This window comes from Dasypus novemcinctus, chromosome 29, assembly GCF_030445035.2.
Source record: "Dasypus novemcinctus isolate mDasNov1 chromosome 29, mDasNov1.1.hap2, whole genome shotgun sequence".
In the NCBI taxonomy this organism is placed as follows: Eukaryota; Metazoa; Chordata; class Mammalia; order Cingulata; family Dasypodidae; genus Dasypus; species Dasypus novemcinctus.
In genome coordinates, this window is record NC_080701.1 from 301,927 (window position 1) to 322,092 (window position 20,166).

The 20,166-nt window shown below is 45.2% G+C and overlaps 1 protein-coding gene across 6 annotated transcripts in view; it reads left to right on the forward strand.

Annotated features, from left to right (window-relative positions):
* The window catches only part of SNX25 (sorting nexin 25), a 175,889-nt gene that overhangs the window by 104,357 nt on the left and 51,366 nt on the right, over window positions 1-20,166 (forward strand). For all 6 annotated transcript variants that reach the window (XM_071212559.1, XM_058289873.2, XM_058289875.2 and 3 more), the window contains one exon: window positions 7,125-7,195. In XM_071212559.1, coding sequence (XP_071068660.1) covers window positions 7,125-7,195 — 71 coding nt within the window. The remainder of the gene's footprint in view (window positions 1-7,124; window positions 7,196-20,166) is intronic.

The window sequence follows — 20,166 nt, forward strand, 5'->3', positions numbered from 1 at the left end:
CAGCTCTCTGTGTGTGCGGTGCCACTCCTGGGCAGGCTGCACTTTTTTTGCACAGGGTGCGCTCTCTGTGAGTGGGGCTCCCCTACGCGGGGGACACCCCTTTGTGGCATGGCACTCCTTGCACGCATCAGCACTGCGCATGGGCCAGCTCCACATGGGTCAAGGAGGCCTGGGGTTTGAACCACGGACCTCCCATGTGGTAGACAGATGCCCTAACCACCGGGCCAATTCCGTTTCCCTACCACTTCCTTTTAATACTTTAGTTTACATGATCATTTTGGAAAAACATACTAATAATCAATATACTTCTGAAAGTTTGATTAAGGAAATGTTTACAAACACAGTCTTGGTTCTTTTTTTTTTTTTTTTTTTTAAAGATTTATTTATTTATTTAATTCCCCCCCCCCCCCCGGTTGTCTGTTCTTGGTGTCTATTTGCTGCGTCTTGTTTCTTTGTCCGCTTCTGTTGTCGTCAGCGGCACGGGGAAGTGTGGGCGGTGCCATTCCTGGGCAGGCTGCACTTTCTTTTCACGCTGGGCGGCTTTCCTCACGGGCGCACTCCTTGCGCGTGGGGCTCCCCCACGCGGGGGACACCCTTGCGTGGCACGGCACTCCTTGCGCGCATCAGCGCTGTGCATGGGCCAGCTCCACACGGGTCAAGGAGGCCCGGGGTTTGAACCGCAGACCTCCCATATGGTAGACGGACGCCCTAACCACTGGGCCAAAGTCCGTTTCCCAGTCTTGGTTCTTGAACTAAGCTCAGCATTGCAGGGCTGCATTCTCCTCTGGAGGAAGACAGGAAGTGACATATATCCTGAGCAGCCTCCCAGATTTCTGGGAAGCCTGTGCTACATGGAGAGCCAGCATTTGGATATATATGTTGTGATAGATTTGTTGGGAAAAAAATGACAATGTAAAAAATCACTCATTCCTGCTTTGCCTTTTGGTGTCAAGTAAAAGAATGCTACAAATTCAATAATCATCTTCAAATGCCTCCTGTGTGTAAAACTCTATGTGGAGAGTGGTATGTAGAAAGTTCCTTAGATTCTACCTCTGCCTTCATGGTATCTGTAAATCAGCTTAGGAGACCCATGTAGATATAAGGAGCTAAATATGAAGCAAGTGATTGTGAAGAGCTAAAGAAGTAGGTAGGAGCCAGCTTTTCATCTTGCAGAAGAGAGGAAACCATGAAGGCTTCAGAGAGGATTGGCCATGAAAAGAGCATTTAGGAATGATTACGATTTCAGCAGATAAGGGAGAGGAGTTGTGTGCAAGAGGGAGAAGAAAGAGAGTGAACACAGGGTGTTAGGAAAGAGCTATTGTGTGTCACATGTGCTCTGGTTTGGCAGAAACAATATCCAAGAGGGATGTAGAAGGCAGTAAGGTTGGAAAAATTATCTGGAATTGGCTTTGCTTGTATACTTTGGAAAGCCTCTTCCAAAACGAGTACTAACCTTCTATATGGATTCTAGGGTGGAAGGAAATTGGTTAACAGGTTGGTAGGGTGTGACTCGGAGCTGATATAAATGGACATGGGAGGGAGAGAGAACTTGGTCATTTCTGTCCTCCCATGTGACAAGGAGAAGGCTCAAACATCTAAAGCCCTGGGAAGGGATGAGCCATTCACCTGAAAATTTGCAGCTGAAGAGAAAAGAGCAGCTGAGTCCCTGAAAAGGCCTGGAAGGAAATAAACCCTAAGCCAAAGACCAGTTTAGAAGCCCTGAGAGACCACGTGGAGATCGCCCTCCGCCTTGTTTCAGCACATGGCAGCTGGCATTGGTGAGGAAGTACCTCTTACAGTACTTTGAGTCGGGATCTTTTTTTTTTAAAGATTATTTATTTATTTATTTATTTATTTATTTCTCGCCCCTTCCCCCCGCCCCCAGCTCTCTGCTCTCTGTGTCCATTTGCTGTGTGTTCTTCTGTGACCGCTTCTATCCTTATCAGCGATACCAAGAATCTGTGTTTCTTTTTGTTGCGTCGTCTTCTTGTGTCAGCTCTCCGTGTGTGCGGTGCCATTCTTGGGCAGGCTGCACTTTCTTTCATGCTGGGTGGCTCTCCTTATGGGGTGCACTCCCGGGTCAAGGAAGCCCTGGGTTTGAACTGTGGACCTCCCTTTATGTAGGCGGACACCCTATCCATTGGGCCAAGTCCGCTTCCCTGAGTTGGACTCTTAAGTACCTTATAACTGTAAGCTTTTACCCCAAATAAATGCCCTTTATAAAAGCCAAAAAAAGAAAAAAAGAAAAGGAAATTGGTTAGGAGCACGAGCTTTACAGTCAGTTCACCCAAGTTTGTAATTCTGGCCCGAGTGCTTAAAAGCAGTGGCATTTGTGTAGATTTCTTAATCCACCTGAGCCCCAGTCTACTCTTCGGTAATGTGGGATAAATACAGCACCTTACTATGAGAATTACATATGATAATTCAATAGGTACCTGGTAGCTAGTGAAAGGGATCTAGAAATGTTTGCTGGCTTTATAATTTTATGATTTTGTTTTAATTTTAACTTTCTTCAGATACTGTATATTTCTGTACCATTAATGACTCGAATCACTAAGCATGAATCACTAAGAATAAAAAGAGAACAGATTGTTCAGAATATTATTTATACCTGTTAAGTGTTAAAGTTGTTAATTCTTATTAATACAGATGATATTTACTGAGTGCTTATCATACATATGTTCAGTACCAAACTATTGTTATAGGAGTACAGGATAGAGCCTCCATCTTCAAGGGGCTTATAATCCAGTTGGTGAGAAAAAGATGGCTCTTAGGTGAAATTTTTGTTAGTTACTGAATGGATGAAGAAGCAGTCTTAATAGGCCCTCTGCCCATCCTTACTGTAACCTTAGGACATCTTCATAATAGACACAGCCAAATTTTGTCACAGGATCAGATGTGATCATCTTCTTAAGGAATGCTGTGCCTCAGAATGAATTGACACATCATTTTCTTTGTTAGCAACACTCTTTCTGGAAATGTGACTCTTTAAAACAGCAATATAAAATAGATAAATAGGTAGAGCAAAAGTAAAATAGGAGTTCAGAGAAGAGAGAGCCTAAGGTGGATCAAAGGGATTGGGGAAGGCTTGAGAGAGGAAGTAATGGCTACAAGATCTTGTGGACAAGTAGGGAGAGCACCTCCCAAGAGCAAACAGTCCTGGAGAGCAGCCGTGGTTTTGAGAGAGCAATATAGACATAAACTCTACCTAAGTACAGGTTCATATAAAAGAACAAAAAGAAGCTGAGTTGGAAATGAGAGCCTCAGTCAAGTTGTGAAGGGAGTGGCAGACTCAAATGTCGACTTGTCAGGGACTTGCTGGACGTTTTGAGCAGAGGAGGATGAGGCGAAAGGGGTCTTCTGGGAAGGTGTTTTGACGGGTGTTTCAAGGCGGTGCCTGTGAGAAAGGACTGATGTCAGGGACACCAGCCAGAAGACTTGCACTATTTCTTAGACTCACGTGCGAGAAGAAGGTCTCAGGTAGGGTAGAGGTAGAAGAAAGACAAAGGAATGAGCTGACTTTAAACAGTTCACAGGACACATCAATAGGACTCTGACTGGTGGGGTAAATATCTAAAATGATGAGATTTTGAGCCTGGAAGGATAGAAGGATGGTAGTGCTATGCAGAAATGAAGCAAGAAGGAGAGTTTACTCTGTGGGAAATAAGATGAGTTTAGTTGGAACAGGCTGAAATAGAAATAGATAACATTTTGAAAAAAGGAAAAAGTCTCATAATTCTGCCATTTTAACACAGCCACCCTTCATCTTCCTAACATCTCTATTTTGCTTTGTAGCTATGGTTCATAGATCCACATATTTTGCGTATCTGTAATCATAATTGTATATACCAGTATGCATTTTTAAACTTAATATCTCTTAAAGATCTATTTTATGTAATCTTTTTAAACTTTTAGAAAATTTTTGTTTTTATTTTTAGGAGGTACTGGGGACTGAAGCCCAGGACCTTATACAGTGAGAAGCAGGCGCTCAACCACTGGATGACACCTGATCCCTCTCCTATGTAACCCTTATAATAATAAGTGTTATTAGTTGAGTGCTTTCCCCTTAGTCTTATATATCCCCAGAGCTTCCAGAAAGCAGGGAATGATACTGGAATTCCCGTATATCTAGAATTTAGGAGAAACGTAACAAATATTTATTGAATCAAGACTTCTGGTCAACCAAGATGGTGGCATAAGAGGCTCCAGGTTGCTGTTCCCACCACAGAATCTTTGAACACTAAAATCTAAATCTGCAAAACCAGGCAGAGCCATCTTTTTCAAACCTCTGGAAAACTGTTAGAGGGTAGCAGTGAATAGAGGAGCGCTTTGTTAGCAACTTAACTTCAACAGCATATAAAGTGCTGTTCCTATACCTCTCGATCTCCCAACCTTTATATTGTACTTATTGCAAATTATATCTTTATATATTGTAGGTCCAAAATGACAGGTTTATTATTACTTATTAAGCATCTGCATTTTAGACCTATAAGAAGTAAAAAGTGGAGTTACATGCCTAAAAATACAGTAGAATAGTATTAGCATTTATGATTATATATATGCTTACAATTACTGGAAATTACTGCCCTGATTCCCTGTCTAGGGCCATTTTCTTTCATTCTGAAGTGCTGCCTTTACCACTGCTTATGTAGCAGGTCTAGTGGTGACCAAAGAGAGCTGGGGTAGCTACATTAATATCGGATAAAATAAACTAAGTCAAAAACTGTTATAAGGGGAAAAGATCACTATATACTGATAAAGGGGTCACTTCTACAGGAACACATCAAAACAATAGTAACTAAAAGAATTATGTATCTATGAATAATTTTAACCAAAGCTGTAAAGGGCTTATGCACAAAAAACTTCAAAGCACTTCTAAAAGAAATCAAAGACCTATACACATGGAAGGATGTCTGTATTTGTGGACTGGAAGACTATCTATTGTTAAGATGCCACTTCTACTGAAAGCAATTTACAAGTTCAGTGCAAGCCCCATCAAAATTCCAACAGCTTTCTGTGCAGAAATGGAAAAGCCAGTCATGAAGGGTGAGGGACCCCTAATAGTCAAAGCCACCTTGAAAAGAAGAGCAGAGTTGGAGGACTCACATTTAATTATTTTGAGGCTTATCACAAAGCTGCAGTAATCAGAACAGTGTGGTACTTGCACAGGGACAGACCTATAGACCAGTGGACCCGAGTTGAGAGTTAGAAGGTGTGGATATGAAGAGATTTGTTAGGTGGCCTTGGCTTATGCGACCACGGGGGACTGACAAGGCTGGATCTGTCCAGGAAGGCCATAGGCTGGACACTAATGAAGGAGACGATGAAGCTGAGTCCGAATTCCTCATGGGAGGCTGGCTGGCTGAGGTTGAGCGGAAACTCTTCTTTCAGATTATGGAATCCTCAGTTCTGGGTTTAAGACCTCCAGTAGATTGGACGAAGAGCCTCCTGTTGTGGAGGGCAGTCTCCTTTCTTCATTGTATATATGGTCACTTGGTCACAGAGGCAAATCCACCCATCACATACCCCCGCAGTAACAGGCCAGAACCTGTGTGACCAAACAGCTGGACAGCATGGCCTCGCCAGGTTGACACATGACGCTGGCCATCTCAGGTAGAATGGCATTTGGCCATAAGACAGCTGGGCACAGAGTGGCTTCAAAAGCAAGGAGTTGATTTTCTTTACGCAGTGTCATGTCCTGGGACCGTCGGCTTGCACCCCTCTTCCTGTCTCACCATTTCTACTGGGCTGCATGGTGACTGCTGCCCCTTTCTTCACTGCATCCGTGTTTCAGGCAGGACAACAGAGGAAGGGCAAGAGCAAAGAAAGGAGGGATCTCTGAGGAGTCTTCCCCTCAGCTTTCCTGGAGTCTCCTCCCAGCAGTGTCTTCCTGTATCTCCTCGGCTTGAGCTGCACCAGATGGCCACCCCTGCTGGCAGGGAGCAGTTAGCGTTTCTAGTTGGGTACTCGCTTCCCGTGAAAAAACTGTGGTTCAGTTATTTCTTTATTTGTTTTTCTTTTTCTTCTTCTCTTTCTCCGCCCCCCCCCCTTTTTTTTTATTGTGGTTCAGTTATTTAGGAAGATGTTGGGCGAGTGCCAGTGGTACCCAGGTGGCACCCTGGCAGTGCAGATCCTGTTCTTCAAGTGCGTTTGTATTACACAGGTGGAGAGAGGAGACGTGACAGAGAACCCGTGCATGGCTGTGACTACAAGTGATTCTTGTCTCTTATCTGAGTTTTAGTTGAAAACTGAAGAATGCATGTTATTTTGTGCTCTAAAAGCCAGTCCCATGCAGCATTAAATCTTAGAATGCTGCATGGTTTATGTTCAAAGTAAGAATTAAAGTTAAATAGCTCTATTATGGGCACATTCTTAATCAGTAGTTAAGGGCTGAGAAACACTCAGGATAGATGAGTTTTGTCAGGGCCCAACTGAATTCAGTTTGTTTTTCCTGATTGCGAGTCTTTGCAGTCACACATGTGTACACCGGGTTCTCTAATCCAGCAGTTCTCCCCTCAGGCACCGGAATTACCTCGGGAGAGTTTAACAGTTTATTGATTCCAGAGGGCCCCTATTTGCTCCTTCTCTTGTTCTGGGATAATGTTTTGGTGGGAAGTCACGAGGGAGCTCACGGAGGTCCTGGCAGGCGGCCGGAGGAGGGAGGTGGGCTTTGAGGATGCAGCGGTGGAGCTGTGCTCTGTGTGCTGTCCTCTGAGCCTCCACGAGCCGTGTGGGGCTGTTTGGCACTTGAAATGGGGCTAGGCTGGTGTGACTGGAATGGAAGTGGACATGGCCCCACGTGGCTTTGGCCAGCTCATTGGACAGTGCAGACTCAGGAGGTAGAGTCGGTAGGCGCTGCTTACCAGCAGGGAGAGGAGAACGAAGGGAGGGGTGGTTGAGCCTCACCTCCAGGCCCTCTTCCGTGTGGGCAGGGGCAACGCTGCTGGGACAGCGCCATGGTCTTATCTTGACCAGCACCAGCACAGCGTCCAGCCTGACGGACGTGCTCAGCCCACACTTTCCATCTGTTTTATATTCATTTTGTACAAAGACAGTTTAAATGTCTCTCTGATAATTATTTTTTTCTTGTTCAAGCTTTTCTTTCTTTTTTTTCCCTAAATCAGGTATCAAATTGTAGTGGAAATAATCCAAGCAACTACAATTAGCAGCTTTCCACAACTGAAGAGGCACAAGGGTAAGGACCAGTTTTGTTTTGAGTTGTGTATTTTATTTTTTAATTAATTAATTTCTCTCCCCTCCCCCCCAGTTGTCTGTTCTCTGTGTCCATTTGCTGCGTGTTCTTCTTTGTCCACTTCTGTTGTTGTCAGCAGTACGGGAATCTGTGTTTCTTTTTGTTGCATCATCTTGTGTCAGCTCTCCATGTGTGCAACGCCATTCTTGGGCAGGCTGCACTTTGTTTCGCGCTGGGCGACTCTCCTTACAGGATGCACTCCTTGCGCATGGGGCTCCCCTACACGGGGACCCCCCTGCGTGGCAGGGCACTCCTTGCACGCATCAGCACTGCACGTGGGCCAGCTGCACACGGGTCAAGGAGGCCCAGGGTTTGAACCTCGGACCTCCCATGTGGTAGACAGACGCCCTAACCACTGGGCCAAGTCCGCTTCCCAAGTTGTGTATTTTAAAGGTCCAGGTCTGTCCTCAGTAAAATCCCTGGCCAGTATAACCATTTTTATTATTAAAATAATTATAGTTAAGTAATACTGTAACAGCATTAGGGAACATAAATATGATTTCATCCTAAAGAAAAAAACTTTTTTTCCTTATAAACTTTATTCATTTGTAGTTATAATTTCTAGAAGGTTATCATCATTGGGTATACACTGCTTCTGTTTTTAAACTAAAGATGATTTTATATTTTTTCATATTTTGAAATTTAATTTTAATATTCCTTAGTATTTTTCTTTTGTAACATAATCTTGATAGTCATTTAAATTATTTCAGTGAATTGACCTTTTATACTTAACCTTTTTCCTTTTGTTAGACATTTGGATTAATAGCTATTTCCTCCTTCCACTCTTGTGTTTTAGGTTTTTTAAATATTTTCTTTGTGTTTCTCCATCTTTTTCTCATCAAATGAAGAAGGGTTTCTATTCAAGCATGATCCTGAGGGATAAGTAAGGCCTGAGAATCTCAGTGTGCCTGGTGCTAGCGTAGACCCTCTCTTGCGTGGTATTTGAGGATGTTGATATCTGGAGGTAGAGCAGGCCCCTGTGGCCCATACTTTCCACAGCAATCTCCAGGAGCAGAGTCGGGAAAGCACAGAGGGTCCCCGAGCTGCCTCTCATCAGCACGGGAGGGAGAAGGAGGCTGGGCTGGGCCCGAGGGTGCCCTGAGCCGCTGCCTGAGGGAGGGAGCTGTGTGGAGAAGGAATGACACCCGGCTGTGGAGAGGAGCGCCTGGCTTGGAGAGGCTGACACCCACAGACCTGTCCAGTGGTCACGATGAAGTAGTGAGCCACACCTGCAGTCTCTGCCTTCACCTACCCCAAGAGGCAAACAGAATGCCCTGCAGTTCAGATGGGCTGTGTGCCCTGGAGGGAAGTAAAGCAGGTGGGGCCCAGGGAGACGGGCAGGGGAGGACCGGCGCCCTGCTGGCTCCTGGGATGTTGTTTGTGGAGGTCCGTGTGCTGGGAAATGGAGGAGTTGGGAGAGAAGCCGCATGAAGCCGCACGGAGAGGTGGCCGGCCGGGTTCTGTAGGGCCTTGTTGATGCTCTGGGGACTTGGTTTTTCCTCAGTGAGGAGGGATGGTTTGGAGCCTTTTGAATGAGGAGATGGGATCAACAAATGTCTACAAGAGAGGCCAGCTCCTCTCCTTACTGTAGAGAAGACGGCTCATTTCAGACCGTTTGACCTGTATTTTAAAGGACACACTAGAGGGGAATCTCTTCTCACCACTATTATCTTTAATTAATGCCACTTCTTATTCCCAGTGTTGGGCGACACCTGTTATTTTCATGCCTTGTTTTTGTCTGAGCTGCCCTTGGCAGCTCCCGTGGGTATCCTGACCCCTCTCTGTTCAGGCTTCCTTGGGGAGAAGGTGAACAAATTGGGGAGAAGGTGAACAAATTGGGGAGAAGGCGAACAAATTGAGGAATGGGGAGCGACTGAGAACAGATAGGGGGTTTCTTTTGGGAGTGATGAAAATATTCTAAATTTCGATTGTGGTGATGGTTGCACAACTCTGAATATACTAAAAATCACTGAATTATATATACATTAGATGGGTGAAACTTAGGTATGAGAAGGTGGAGAATGGAAACTCAGTTCAAACCAAAGCATAAGCACTCCTGGGACCTGGCATCTGGAGCAGTGCTGTCCAGTAGATCTTCCTGCCATGATGGGAATACTCTATAGTAAGGTGCCCACTAGCCACATATGGCTGTTGAGGACTTGAAGTATGGTTATGTTGACTGCAGGCATGAATTTTTTATTTTAATTAGTTTAAATTTCAGTAGCCATGCATGGTTAGTGGCCACTGTATTGAACAATGCCAGAGATAGGAATTTAGAGCTCTCTTCACCCTTAAGGATCTGGCTTAAATTCCTGGCAGGGAGTGCTTAGTACAGTTGGGCTTGAATAATGAGTGAAGTGTCATTTTAACAACGCTCTATGGTCAACAGCATTTCTCTTGAAGGTTCCATTCACAATTCTAGCTTAGTAGTCCTGGTTTAGTTTAGTTTGGCTTGACCCAGGGGATCTCTTCTGTTCTGAAAGTCTACAGGCTCTGGCTTGAAATAGCCTTGAGGCTTGGAGCTGGGGAGGTGACTCCATGCCAGGATGGCTTCAGGTAGAATCGAGGCTCTGTTTCCTTGGAGCCACTCGAGAGGGGCGAAGGTCCACCTTCATCTGAGCCACTCGAGAGGGGTGAAGGTCCACCTTCAGCTGAGCCACTCGAGAGGGGTGAAGGTCCAACCTCACCTGAGCCACTTGACAGGGGTGAAGGTCCACCTTCGCCTGAGCCACTCGAGATGGGTGAAGGTCCACCTTCGCCTGAGCCACTCGACAGGGGTGAAGGTCCACCTTCGCCTGAGCCACTCGACAGGGGTGAAGGCCCACCTTCGCCTGAGCCGCTCGACAGGGGTGAAGGTCCACCTTCGCCTGAGCCACTCGAGAGGGGTGAAGGTCCAACCTCACCTGAGCCACTCGAGAGGCGTGAAGGTCCACCCTAATGTGGACCTTGGGGCCACAGAGAGCCTTCATTTGGGGACTAGTATGTAGAGCTGGGAATACTTCAGACACAATCTCAGAGGAGAAACTAAAGGTGGCTGGGTATTTGTTGCTTGTTATGGAGAGAAACAAATTTGGTACTTCTTCACATAGCAAACTCTAATGCTTATACATGTGCCAGATGTTGAGAAATGAGTGTGGTCACACAAAGATCTTCGCAATTAACTTTCCAGTTTAGTCTATATATTGATAGGATGTTTTGATTGTGTTTTATTGAATAACTTCACCAAAAACATGTTTAATATTTGTCATCAGTTATTTGTGCTATTGAATTATTAATTTTTTTAAACAAAGCAGTTTTATTGATACTTATTAGCATACAATTCATCCAGTCAATGGTTTTTGGTACAATCACACAGTTATGCATTCATCAATTCAGTCGTTATTAGAGCATTTTCATTATTCCAGTAAAATAATAATAATAATGAAACAGACAAAAACTCATCACCTCTCAATCTCTCTGTGCTTCCCTGTTCTCTACGTAGCTGCTGTTCTAGTTTATTTGTATTTATATTTCGTATTGATGGAATCAAACACTATGTTACCTTGTGTCTAGTTTCTTTTCCTTAGTGTATTTACTGAAAGATTATTAATATATTACTATATACTACTCTCCATAGTTTGCTTTGGTTGTATTTTTACCTGATACTAATATCTTGTAACATTACCATACGTTTGTTCAGTTTCAAAGAAAAAGTCTTATATATGTAGTATTACCCATATTTGAAAACTAATTTTACAAAAGTCACTTAATTTTTAAAATTTTCCTATTAAGGTTATGGCATGGTTATGATTCACGCCTATTTATGTTCATATTTTTGTAATAATGAAGCCATTTCAATGTAATACCATTGGGCAATGTAACCCTAAAAGGTGGAGAAACGGTGTAATGCACAATTGCATATAACCGGGAATAGGGAAATGAGAATATCTTTAGAATATTCCAGTTAGGAGGGTGATGTAATGTCTCACCATTTTAGATACTGTGATCTAGGGCCTGGGTCATGTATTGAAAAGAAAGGAATCGATAGGACAGAGTATGAGGGAAAAATAGTCTGCTCTTTGTGATTGATTGGGCTAAGGGGCAAAATCAGAAGATGGCCCAAAGAAGCCAAGAGAATCGTAGCGCTGGCACCAGCTGCCAGCTCTGCGGATGAGCTGCGGTTGCTGTGATGCCAGCCCTGATGCCAGCGTCGGCCCCGATGCTGATCCCAGCCCTGACGCTGATCCTGGCCTTGATTCTGATCCCGGCCTCGATGCTGATCTCATCCTTGATGCTGATCCCAGCCCCGATGCTGATCCCGGCCCCGACGCTGATCCTGGCTGCGGTGAGCTGTGGTCGCTGTGACGCTGGTGCGCGCCTTCCTGTTCCAGCCTGGGGACACGTCTGTGGGCTGTGGAAGGAGAGCACTAGAGCAGCGCGGAGACTCGGCTCAACTGAGCCTTGCTGAGCCTGCCGTGAAACCCGTCCGAGTCCTGTTCCTTCTCTAGGCCCTTTCTTCCTTCCTTTAGGTTGAGTGCAGGTACAGTGAGCATAAAGAGCTTCTCGGCGAAGTCACTGAAGGAGTCAAAGGATCGTTAAGGGACTTTTTTTTCTTTTAGCAGATTGTGCTTACTGAAAGCGCTTACTGGTCTTGGACCTTCTGGTTTGGGACGGCAGGAAGATAACAAAGTGCCCACTTGGCATTTCTAAGTTGAGACGTAGCCGGGGGGAGAGCAGCCCTGACGAGATTATTTGGAAGCCACTGTATAGAGATAATAGATGGTGGTCCATGTCCCACTGTGTTGACACTGATGCCACGTTCCCCACGATTAGAGTAGGACGTGTTAGCAATCGGACGCAATGCTGCCTAATTCATAATACCATCTCTCTTACCTTTAATGTTCACATGTAGGTGGTTTCATTTTTAAATAATGAAATTTTTATAATTTAAATGTAGATACTTAATTTTTTGAAGGGAAGATCAAATTTAGCGTTCCCTGTTCTTGTTTTCTTTTAATTGAATATTCATTAAGCTATGGAGTATTATAGAAATCCATTCTTGTTTCCTTTGGAGTATTGATGTGTGGCTAGCAAAGGAGTTAGTTTATAAACTGGTTTGAGATCACTTAATAATAAAGTTGTTATCTCATTCTTAACTCAAATTGACTTTTTCTTTGTTTCAAACACATGCATTTTTTATCCCCTAAAAGTCTTTATAAAAAGTTAAATTTTTAGCATTGAAAGACTCTTCAAAATACAATTGTTAAGTTGTTTTTTGAGATCTCTGCTTTTAGAATCAGTATGATCTAATGAAAATGCATACCATCAGGAAGAGGTCTTCGCCATCATGTAACCTCTTGCCACAAGCCCTGCTTGTCTGCACTGATCTCCTTAAACCTGAAAAACGGCTGTTTCACAGTGGTGATGTGGCGATGCTACCAGGTTGTGTCTGCACTTGTAATTGACTCGGTTTCCATTGTTGTTTCTCCACATTTCTACATCTTATCCGAAACGGAAAATGCAAGAAGTTCAAAGAAAGAATTAACAGATGGAAGACCTAGACTATGTAGGATTCAGCCAATAGATGGGAATATTAATGAATGTGGTGTGTATATGTATTTGTTTTGTTAGCACATAAGAAGATATGTTTCAGGCAAGTCTTTTTAGTAAAAATGATTGTTAAAAGGTGATATGCAACTGTGAAAATGCTCTGGGACTTTAAAGGAAAAAATGCCATTTGGGATTGAGAGAAATTATCTGATCATGTGCCCTCTGCAATGCTAAGAAATTAACACTGTATGCCTTTTTCTCAAATGATGGAGGAGCATTTGGGCCCATAGACTTCTTTACTTTATATATTCTAAAAGATTCAAAATAAGACTTTTGGGGCTTCAGTGAGCTCCAGTAAATCCACTTAAAACTGCAGATGTTTTAGGGTCATAGTAAATTAGTGTATCTTAAAGAGGAAGCAAATTACTTCCCTTAACTAGGTGGAACTTTGATTCTTTCTTTGATAACTTGTCTTTTGGAATTTTGGTCTTTTAAAGAAATGAAGTCTCAAATTTAATATATACATAGTGCTTACTGTATATATAAATATATATACATATTTGAGAAGTTATAGGTTTACAGAAAAAAACTTGCAGAAAATAGTTTGCATATATCCCTTCTCATCCACACAATTTTCCCTAATAACATTTTACGCTAATGTGGTATCTTTGTTGCAGTTGATGAAAGAGTATTATAATTATACTATTAACTACAATCCATAGTTTACATTAGGGTTGACTATTTGTACAATCCCATTTAAAAAATTATTCAACATATATAGAATCTAAAATTTCCTCTTTAAACCACATTCCAATATGTAGTTCAGTGCTTAATTATGCTCCAGTATTGTCAGTAGTGCACATCATCCATTACCAAAATGTTTCCATCATCCCAAACAGAAATTTTGTGCTGGTTAAGCATTGACTCCCATTTCCTACCCCATCCCCTTTCAGAATTTTGGTTTCTTAAATAAGAAATGAAACATCAAATTATTTTTTTAAAACAACTTTACAGTATCTTACCTAGTTTAATTGCTAAGATGGTTCTAGGGAAAATACATGAAATTATTACTTTTTTAAGAAAAGATTTATTTATTTATTCTCCCCCCTCTCCCCCCAGTTGTCGGCTGTGTGTCCATTCACTGTGTGTTCTTCTGTGACCACTTCTATCCTTATTAGCGGCCCCGGGAATCTGTGTTTCTTTTTGTTGTGTCATCTTGCTGTGTCAGCTCTCCGTGTGTGTGGCGCCATTCCTGGGCAGGCTGCACTTTTCTTTCACGCTGGGCAGCTCTCCTTATGGGGCACACTCCTTGCACGTGGGCCTCCCCTGTGCAGGGGACACCCCTGCGTGGCAGGGCACTCCTTGTGTGCATCAGCACTGCGCATGGGCCTGCAGCACATGGGTCAAGGAGGCCCGGGGTTTGAACCGGGGACCTCTCATGTGGTAGATGGACGCCCTATCCACTGGGCCAAGTCCACTTCCCAATTATTACTTTTTAAACCATCTAAAGCAGATTCTTGTCCTATTGGCAAGGAAATTAAATTAGGTATAATTAGGAAAAGAGGTTCTCAACAGCAAATGTATAGATACTAAACAGCTGGAAACAATTAGTTTCAGAAATTTTAGTTTGCTTATGGTTTTCTTGCTTCTGACCTTATCATTTAAATGTGCCAAATATATTGTGACTCAGACCTAAATTTTATCCACTACTTTAGATGATACCAAGCCATTGTTATGTCCATGATTGCGTTTTTTGTTTTTTTTTGTTTTTTTCCCCCTTTTTCCCTCATTTTTTTCATGTTTGCATTTTTGTATCTAAATCTATAGCTTTTAATTTAAAACCAGACACAACTGCTGGAATAGCTGAGAAATATTCTATTAAGTTGGCCACATATAGGAATTTGAATAGTAATGGGAAATAAGTTAAATCTTCCTTGTAATATGATGTGAATAGCTGCCTTCAGAGCTTTCTTTCTTCCATGCTGTTCTGAATCCTGAAATGATATCAAGAAATAGTATCACTCAAGAGCCCAGTTCATTGAGGTGGCCGCAGAGAAGGACAGGAAGTTAATTTGAATCTGCTAAAAACCATAGTAATAAGTAGTACAGCTGAGAGTGATAAGCTTGTAGTACAGATGGGAAAGTTTTGCCATTTTATTTGGTAGAATTGCACATCTGGTTTTCTTCAGCATGTAAGTAAACAGTTTTGGGATTGAACTGTAGAAGAACTACAGAGTATACTGAATATGTGTGTGTACAGACACACACACACAGTAGTACTTGCTAATAACAAGCCTATTGGTTTCCATTAGGAATTTTTTTTTTTTTTAAATAGTCCATAGTTTCTTGTCTGGTCTGGGATTTAAAGGTGTCCCTACTGAAAGGAAGGGAGCTCATCTGTGGTCTAGTAACCTTCCTCATGCTTCACTTCGCTTTGATTTTCTGATCCACGGATGACCTAGACTTGTAAAAGCCCCCAAGCTGCTTCCTTGCCCTGAAGCAGGCGCTTTGGCCCAGGCCCCCTTGCCCAGCCCCATCTGGTCTCAGAACCTGTTGTCTTCCTCGGCATTGCCAGCCCGGCCAGCGCGCTCTGCCGGAGACCACACCTGACACCCTTCCACCACGTGCCTTTTTAGCCAACTCTGCTCCCATCTCTCTTTCCCAGGAAAACTTCAGTCCTAGTATATCCTAAATATCTGCATCTTATATTACTGAAGCCCAGGTCCAGAGAGGGGGGTAATTTACCTGGTGTGGACAGAGCCTAGTCAGCTGCACACAGCTCCAGGTCTGAGTGTCCGCTCTCTCCACTCTGCTGCTCTCTCACATGGGGCACTGCTGGAGAGTCACACCCAAAACTCACACGTGGACGGGGCTGTGCACGGAGCGTGGGTGTCGGAGCTGCGCGGCTCTTGGTGGTAAGCTGCGAGCTGGGCCCTGCGGTGAGCCTGGCATGTCCGTTTCCTTAGAGTGTGTTTGGAAGCATGCTGGAGGGTTTGACGTCCTTAAACCAAAGGAAAGGCAGGAGCTCCAGCACCTGGAGTGCAGGCGTGGGAGGCACGCGCCAGGCCACGCCAGGCCAGTGAGCGCTCCGGTTTTTTGCTTCCACGTGTGGTTCACCATCTCCTCTGCTGTGGCTTTTGCTTATTCTTCAGACATTCTTTCTCCTGAAGTGGACTGGCACTTTAGGATTTGCAGTTTCGGGTGTTCAGCATGATAAGACAGTTGCACTTGTTCTTTTTAAAAAAAGCACATACTGGCCTCAAGTTGAAAAGTAAGGTAAATATTTTTTTTTAGTTCCTGCACTGCTTTTGAGATGATTTTCAGATAATTTTGAAGAAGTTTGTGAAGATTACTAATTACTGAAAATTACTGCCAGTTCCATGTTAAGAAGTCAAGTGCCATTTCTCGTTTTGAATCTTGACTAGACCCTAAGTAAATACTTGTTTCTTGGATTCTCCCAGCAAGAACATTTATTAAAACTTCTGTTTCAATGTACAGGAAATATTCACAAGGCTGTGCTAGTCTGTCAGTGTGGACACAGGTTGAGGGAAGAGACCTCAGCATTTTCCAGTGAACGTGCCCTCTTTCCAGCCTCCGGGGCTGTGGTTCTGTGTTGGTTTGTCTCAGTGGAGAGGGGGAGGCAGCTTTGCCCCCCAGGGGCATTCGACAGTGTCTGGAGACTTTTTTTTTTTTGTCTTACTTGGCAGAGGGGATGCTACTGGCATCCAGTGGCAGAGGCCAGAGATGCTGGTACAGCGCACGAGCTAGTGCCACAGCGGTTAGCCAGCCCCGGCACCTTCAACCTGAGCTTAGGACACCCTGCTCTAAACTATCCTTAGGGAAACGGACTTTGGCCCAGTGGTTAGGGCGTCCGTCTACCATATGGGAGGTCCGCGGTTCAAACCCCGGGCCTCCTTAACCCGTGTGGAGCTGGCCATGCGCAGTGCTGATGCGCGCAAGGAGTGCCGTGCCACGCAAGGGTGTCCCCCGCGTGGGGGAGCCCCACGCGCAAGGAGTGCGCCTGTGAGGAGAGCCGCCCAGCGTGAAAAGAAAGAGCAGCCTGCCCAGGAATGGCATCGCCCACACTTCCCGTGCCGCTGACGACAACAGAAGCGGACAAAGAAACTAGACGCAGCAAATAGACACCAAGAACAGACAACCAGGGGAGGGGGGGGAATTAAATGAATAAATAAATCTTTAAAAAATAATAATAATAAAAATAAGCTATCCTTAAATTCCTCGTCAGCCTGCTGCGGGTGCTGCTCTTGGAATATACCTTGGAAATTGGTAGCATACTGTGGGAGAAGAAGAAATTCTACGACTGAAGTTTTTTAAAGCCTAAAAAACGTAGCCATTTTAATCTTGTTTAGTTGTAATGTTATTTCTAGCATTATTTTGTGCCACAAGTTATTTCACTCTACCTCCTTACAAGCTGGACTTAACCGCTGCCCTCTGGTGTTTTTGTTTTGTTTTGTTTTGTTTTTAAAAGATTTATTTAATTCCCCCCCTCCCCCGGTTGTCTGTTCTCTGTGTCTATTTGTTGCATCTTGTTTCTTTGTCCGCTTCTGTTGTCGTCATCGGCATGGGAAGTGTGGGCGGCGCCATTCCTGGGCAGGCTGCACTTTATTTCGTGCTGGGCGGCTCTCCTTACGGGGCGCGCTCCTTGCGCGTGGGGCTCCCCCACATGGGGGACACCCCTGCGTGGCAGGGCACTCCTTGCGCGCATCAGCACTGCGCATGGCCAGCTCCACACGGGTCAAGGAGGCCAGGGGTTTGAACCGCGGACCTCCCATGTGGTAGACGGACGCCCTAACCACTGGGCCAAGTCCATTTCCCCCTCTGGTGTTGTTTGCTTTACTACAAGCTTATTAGTTTGTTTAAGGGAGAACTTTATCATGGACAGAAGATTTATAGCAAAAAACAGTTCTGTGATGTCATTTAAGTCTGCCACAATGTAGTTAGAGCTGAAGGGTTCACTAAATGCCTAATCTAAATGTCTTTTTCAGCAAACCCGTTTCCTAATTCTCTGACCTCATTAGAATCTAGACTAAGAGAGACAACAGTAAACTTGGTTTCTCTGAACATCATTTTGTCGCCGAGTGTCCACCTTGGCCCCCCCGCCATCCAGAGAGTCACAGCCCCTGTGTGGCCGGCTGGGTCTTTTCTCGCTTGGTGCACGTTGTGGGGTGAACCGGCTTTAGCCGTGCGCAGTGCTCCCTAAGCCTGTGGAGAAGCCGCTGGACTCGAGCCGGTCCCAGCGAGCAAGCCTCCACTTCTCTAGCCGTGGTGGGTTTTGATTGGGTGGCTTCAAGGTCACAAAGACTCGTGGCCATCTGTGACGCTGGGCCTCCAAGGAGTTTTGCTTGCGGGGGCACGGGCTGTGTGAGCCTCCTGCTAGTCGTTTAGCCCTGCAGGCAGGTTGGTCTTCTCACAAGACATGCTGCGCTGCGCTGGAGCAGCACCTCGGGGCGTCGGCCTTTAGCAAACAACTGTGGCCCGAGCGGCTGCGTTGGATCAGAACGCAGCTGTGCTTCAGGAGGAGACTCTTCTCATTCTTCCTTCTCTTTGGGATTTGCTTCTGATTTTTGTCTTTTTAGAAAGGCTGTTCGATTCTTGAGAGATGAAGAATATGGTTGTTGATAAATTGGTATCAGTTTTATCTTGTATAGTTTGTCTTTATTAGCATGTTTTAATTCAAAATTAAAAATTAAGGTCTACGTTTGTTCCATAAAAGGCAACTTTTTTTGTCTCCAGATTTTAGAGTTTAAGGATGTATGTTTAAAATGTGACCGTTTTTCTGAAGAAGAAAAAAAAATTAGCTCTTCCAGGCATTCATTTCTTTAGATATAGAAACAAAGCTTGTTTGTTTGCAGTAGACTAATTTGGGAGCAGACTATTTTGGCCTTTACCCTCCTACAAAGGGGACTCTGAAGAAATATTTTTTCCCTCTCAAGGCTGCTGTTAGTGAGCTCTTTAGTCAGAATTGCTCTATTGACCAAGCGTAGGAAAAGTTGAGAAACTGTTGTTGAAGTGAGATGAAAATACATACTCAGACCAAATGGAGAGGTCTGCGTGACCCGCTGACCTCGAGCCTGCCCGCTCCTCTGAGGAGCGCTGGGGAGCCGCTTCTGACAGATGAAAACGCCGTGCGGTGCTGTGTCCGCGTTTGCTGAGCTGGCCTGTCCATCCTCCTGCTTAGGTGCTAAGTGGGGCCTCACAGATGAAGGCGCTCTCCAGCGAGAAGTGAGAAAGTCTTAGGTGGACCCCCCGCAGGGCCAGGGAACAGCGTGAGGGGCCTCGTCCACTGCGTGGGTCCAGGTGGGGCCGAGCGCACTGTGGCCCGGCGCTGCCTGCGCCTGCGGGTGGTGCATCTACTCGGCGTGTCTGTCAGGCCAGGGTCACGCAGCCGTGGACGCGCCCAGCAGCTTCCTGTTCATCGGCGGCTCGCTCTCCCGCTCCCCACTCCCCGCGGCAGTTCCCGCAGACCCTGGCCCCTTCCAGGCCTTCCCTCTGACCCGGCTTCCTGCCCCTGGAAAGCCTCTGACTCCACAGAGAGGGCTCGCTTCTCCTAAAGCCAGGCTCTTCCCCTGCTCCCTGGATTCCCCGCTCAGTCACCTTTCTCGCTTTTTCTTAACTGCTTCTTTCTCATTGGCATTGAAAGCAGTTCAGTTCTCTCCCGTTAAAAAAATGCCTTCCCTCAGCCTTTGCGCCTTCTTTCAGGTTGGATTTGCAGTCAACCTGTTCACGTGAAGGTAGTACTCAGTGCTTCGTCATTTAAAAAAAACTTCAGTTAGTTTTCTGTTGCAGGTTATATAACGTCAAGGAAACAAACTACTGTAACTGTTGTAAAATTAAATTTTAAAAATCTGCAAGGTCACACAGCTGGTAAGTGGCAGAGCCAGGATTCTGAGCCGGCTCTACCTGCCCCAGATCTGCACACGGCCCCCTGGGCAGCAGGAGGCAACAGCAGCCAGGCTGCAGGAAGGTGAAGAGTGACCTTGTGAGTTTAGTTTCTGGTGGGTGGAGAAGGGATAAGTAAGTAGAATGTACAGTATGGAAATGTGTGCTTTAGAGAAAAGGAGAGCAGAGAAGGGAGAGAAGTGGTGCAGGCGGGAGGTGCAGTGTGAAGTAGGGTGGCCAGGGAAGGAGTCCTGAGACCCAGTGAGGAGCAGGGCGGGCAGGTACCGCAGGGAGGCAGGGCCCAGAGGGCAGCAAGCGTCCAGCCGGGCTCAGAGGGGAGGGGCAGACCCCAGGGACCACGTGACTGCAGCTCCTTTGCATGAGAGACCCAGCAGATCCCTGGTTCCCAGGACTGGGGTGGGAGAGCATTGGGGCGCGATGGGGAGTGAGGGCCGGTGGGGCGGGGCTCGCTTTGGGGTGACTGT